Here is a 4,867-nt window from a genome sequence, read left to right on the forward strand (position 1 = left end):
CGGGACGACAGCGAATGAACTCCACAAGGGGGAAAACAGACAAGAGAGGCTCGCCTAATAAACTAAGACTTTCAGTCCAAATATGTGCATTCTCCCCCCTCCTTGGAACTGTTCTGTCAAGGGGGCCCTTTAGGAAGAAACGTCTCCTACAAAATGATCATGAATTGGGCCTCATTCGGGGGTTAACAACAAAAAATCGTTCCGAATCCAGGGTGGGTTTCACAAAGATGCTAACGTTAGCATATAAGCTAAATGCGGCGTTTTGTGGCCCGTCCAGTTCCTCTTCATATTCCGATGTGGAGCCTCGGAGAACCGACTGCCATGGCGGCTCCCTCGCCTTAGCCGACCGAGAACGTCCAGTGGCAAGCCCTCTCTACCTTAACCCAGAAACGTCTTCAGCATTCACAAGATACACCGTCAGGCACAATCTTAGCCCAAACTGACGTTAATTCCAGGTACGACTTCCAACCAGAACAGCGTTGGATTACGGAGAGCGGCGATACTGGATTTCTTTTTTTATTCCTTCCCCATAGGTCTCAGGCTCGCCGTCTTTGTCACTACGCACGTTAGCTACGCCGTTTCTGTAAGGTCGTTGAAGAAGGTGTCATCCCCACGCTGCTCGAGTAAACCTAAATGGAGAATACGGGAAGCCGTGAACGCGCAATGGCGACTCCCGAGAGCGGATTTAACCAATCAGAGGGGGCTATTTTTCCAGTAATGGGCGTCAACCGGGAGTTCAATACACCAATCAGAACGCCGTTCCAGAACACCACATGGCATAATTTGCTTTGCACCGCCCACAGAACTTCAAGAGCACCCCCCCCCAAACCCGCCACAGATATCATGGGAGGGGGCCGCGGCGTGATGGATGACTTCATGAACCAATGAAGATCCGGTATTTAAGCGACGTCATTGACAGCCGCCAGCTGTCACGAGGACGCAGGAGACCTCAGCACTGTTGCTATGTCATTTCAAGACGGCGCTTTCCTTCGGGACAATGTTGTTTTCGTGTTCTACCTGAGTGTGATGAGTGAATGCATGAATAATGTATTCATTGTGAGCACTTTGAGTGTCTGGTTGTCCAAAATAAAACGTGCCATGTTAAGTTTGATGTATTATTATTATTCTCCTCCTCCTTACGTAACTTAATTGGAAGCAATTAACTTTAAAAAGAGGTCTGGTTTACTCATCTCTGCAAGTAGACAATCATATTGTGCCCCTCTTAGAAGTCCCCCCAGAAAAGAAGTGTTCATGACTGAAAAAGGAAAGAAGTCCTCATTATGAGTGAGTACTGTATTAGCAGTACTGAAACCATCGCATTTTAAAACCATGATACACTGTAATCTGTTCCATCTATATTTAAAACAGAATAGTGATCAAAATTTGGAAATGAATTAGCAGTCTTACACATATAAATTTTGTTCTGCTTTATCGCAGCTTTCTTTACTCAGCCATTTGGTTTTAAGTGTGTCAGTGGCCTTCATATAAAAAATTGTAATAGGCTAATCTTAGTTGGTCTTCCCTCCCACACACGAAAGCTGGAGGAAAGCCTTTTGTGTGGTTTATATCTCCTCTGTTGTACGCTACAAAGGGAATTCATCCCAGTCTGCCCTTCAGTGCTTCAATATGCAGAATGAAAAGTCGTGTCCCAGAAATAAAGCAACCGAGCAAAAATAATGCGAGATGCAGCGGCGAGACCAAAATAAACAGACTTTTTTTTTCTTATTTAAAAAGCAAAAATGAATGCCAATATATATATATATATATATATATATATATATATATATATATATATATATATATATATATATTGTCGTCTCACGTTATGCTATCCAACCGCCCGGCCCATTGTCAAACCAAATGATTATAGTAAAACAAAGCAAAGAAGCATAGAAACGCTGTCTGTTTTGTACCCTTTGGCAGTTTGTATGTTTTGTGTTGTTATGTAAGATCAGTGGAGTGTTTGAGGGTCATTGGGACTATGTTGTGTTCTTTAGCACCACATAAGGAAAAATACATGAAATTAGATTATGTACAAATTTACTGGGGTATAATGGAACGGATGTTGCAAAAGAGAGGTATTGAAACAAAAATCACAAGCATGCACATTTGAATACTTTGGGCCAATGTCAAACAGTCAAACGAAATCTCATCAAACACTGCATGGCCTGTCATGTCCGTTGAAACACCAGATGGCAGTATTGGACGTTCCAATCGGGACTCGAGTCGTATATAGAATGATATATTTCAGGCCAACAGTTCTGTGTTTGCCATAATCAAAAACATTTAAACAAATAAAAGCCAGGAAAGTATACCTTCAACAGAAGGGAGGGAGATGTCAGGTTTCTGGGTTCAAAAGGATGATAGACTTGAAAGGATTGAAGTAGAGTGGCTTGCTGCTTCCTCTGTAAAGAATTTTTGTTGTGGAGAGTAAAGACGCAGCCAGTGTGTGTCTTTAAATACAATTACACCAAAATGTAGTCAAATGAATTCAATGACACTTAAATGCAGATGAGCGTAACCGCTATGGAATTTTTTTTATTCAATCTTGTGTATTCAGTGAAAACGTTACACAAATGGTATTTATACAAATGTTGGTTTGAGGTCTTCCTTGAACACCACCGGATGTGCAGAGCGGCAGAGTTGGTAACCTTCGTACTCGCTGTCTGAGGAGTCCGAGGACAGCAGCGAGCCTCGCTGCAAGCAAGAGTCGCAATAGGGTCTGTGGTAGAAACAGTACTCCGTGGAGCTGCTTGAGTCTGAATCCCAGTACCCGTGGGGGTCCCCGCTGTTTCTGCGGGCGAGCTCCTTGCTGAGCTCCTGGCTGTCGCAACCCATCTCCATGTCAGATGTATCGACGAGCTCCGGAGAACATTCGTGAGACCTTGATGCCATACTTCCCACTTCTTCATCTTTCAAGTTAAAATCGCAGTTGGGAACCTGGAGGATGGAACCATCCACCGAAACTCCCCCATTTATTGTGATTCCCTCCGGATGCTTCTTTCGATTCTGACAGCCGTCCTTTATCCGCCTCTCTGCGTGAAGGCAAGGTGGCGTCAAACCACGTCTCGGCGAATGGAAAGGCGGTCGACGTTTCCGCATAGCGTAGGGTGAGATGCTGGGGTAGCGAAAGACTACAGGAGAGTTAGGGGAACGCGGTGTCCGCATAGAGATGGGTGAAAGTGAGGAATCCTCTGTAAATCTGCTATGAGAAGGCACCCTCGCAGATTTTAGAACACTTGCCAAGACCGTGTCCACACTCAGTTCTTGGAGGATCTCCTGCAACTTCTCGCTACTAACGAAACCAGCTGGTCTGGTGTTTGGTCCCAAGGGCGATGTTGGTCCACTGGTCAACGTTTCTACCTCAAAAGGGTTCAAAAGTCTGGGGGATTGTGGGAACGTGACAAATTTCGCCTTCTCCTCTGCTGTCCTATGAAAGCCCGAAGATTGGAGTGGGTCCTCTGCTCTGGACTCGCACGGGTCTGCATCCAATCCACCGGAAAGAGGAGATGGGGCAGCGGTGGGTGTTACAGAAGATGGCAAAGGGGAATGATCGTAAGATCCCGGACAACTAGATGACGAGGGAACAGCGACGAGACGAGGGGAAACAGATGGCGGCGGTGAGAGTCTGGACTTGACATCGCCATGAGGTAGAGAAGCTGAAAGTCGACAGGACTGAAGTTCCGTGGTCTGAGTGGAGGAGGACTGGAAGTTGTCCGCCTCCTGCTCCTCGGACGTTTGGCTGGCTGACACCAGACGCAGAAGTTTGTCTTTGGCGTTGCTCACCTGCTCTTGCAAGCTGTCAATCACAGCGTTCTTCTGGAAAACAGCAAATAAAAATGAAGTTAAACCTCGGCGTTTCAAGAGCTTCAGACCAAAAGAATTCTCTATTCACTCTGCATCCATAGCACTTCATCAGGATTGTGGGTGAGCTGGAGTCTAAAACTGACTTTAAGATAGATACGGGTTACACCCAGGACTGATGGCTAGCAATTCACAATACTACAACTATCATTATTTGGATTATTAAATAATCAGTAATCACTTTTAGTTCCATTTGTACAAAGTTGACCCAGAACAGGATAAGCAGGATAGAAAATGAATGGATGGCTGGGCAAATGGACTCGTTTTAGCTAATTGGCAAACAGAACAAGCTTCCTTTTCAAAAAGTGTCCCCTCTTCCCCCATGCCCCTTAAAATACAATTGTAGTTCAAATAAAAGATGTGTGCCTGCGTGGGTTTTCTGCGGGTACTCCGGTTTCCTCCCACATTCCAAAAACATGCATGGCAGGCTGATTGAACACTCCAAATTGTCCCTAGGTGTGAGTGTGCCCTGCGATTGGCTGGCAACCGGTTCAGGGTGTCCCCCGCCTACTGCCCGATGACAGCTGGAATAGGCTCGAGCACCCTCCGCGACCCTTGTGAGGATAAGCGGATCGGAAAATGGATGGATGGATAAAAGATGTGGCTTCATAGTACCTCGCTGAGAAGCTTTTTCATGGAGTTGTTCTCCCCGAGGAGGAAGTAGATATCTTCCTGGCTGTAGACTGTAGGCTGGCTTTTACTGGGGCTGCTGAAGTACTTGGCCATCTGACTCGGGTTGGGGTGGTCCTCCTCAAAATGCCTCCACTCGGTCAGCTGCTCATATAAGCAATTGCGAAGGGAGAAAAAAACAAACAATTAAAAAAAAACGTTTTCTTCTAATTTAATATACATTGCCCCCACATTCTCTTGCAATGAGGTTTCCAACCTGGGGCACGAAGAGCATGCAGTTGGTGGCGAGCGTGCAGATGAAAATGGCACCAGCCACGATGCTGTAGACCACGTTGGGCCAAGCCGGCATGAAGATGGATACCGGTATGGCCAA

The 4,867-nt window shown here is 45.8% G+C and overlaps 1 protein-coding gene across 1 annotated transcript in view; it reads right to left on the reverse strand.

Moving 5' to 3' along the window:
- Positions 1 to 2,525: 2,525 nt before the first annotated feature.
- The window catches only part of gpr156 (G protein-coupled receptor 156), an 11,474-nt gene continuing 9,132 nt past the window's right edge, over positions 2,526 to 4,867 (reverse strand). Inside the window, exons 8-10 of the mRNA XM_019895356.1 lie at positions 4,751 to 4,867; positions 4,480 to 4,638; positions 2,526 to 3,819 (exon numbers count right to left, since the gene is read on the reverse strand). Coding sequence (XP_019750915.1) covers positions 2,584 to 3,819; positions 4,480 to 4,638; positions 4,751 to 4,867 — 1,512 coding nt within the window. The 3' untranslated portion in view covers positions 2,526 to 2,583. The remainder of the gene's footprint in view (positions 3,820 to 4,479; positions 4,639 to 4,750) is intronic.

The sequence above is a fragment of the Hippocampus comes genome, unplaced genomic scaffold (genome assembly GCF_001891065.2).
Source record: "Hippocampus comes isolate QL1 unplaced genomic scaffold, H_comes_QL1_v1.1 scaffold237, whole genome shotgun sequence".
Taxonomy (NCBI): Eukaryota; Metazoa; Chordata; class Actinopteri; order Syngnathiformes; family Syngnathidae; genus Hippocampus; species Hippocampus comes.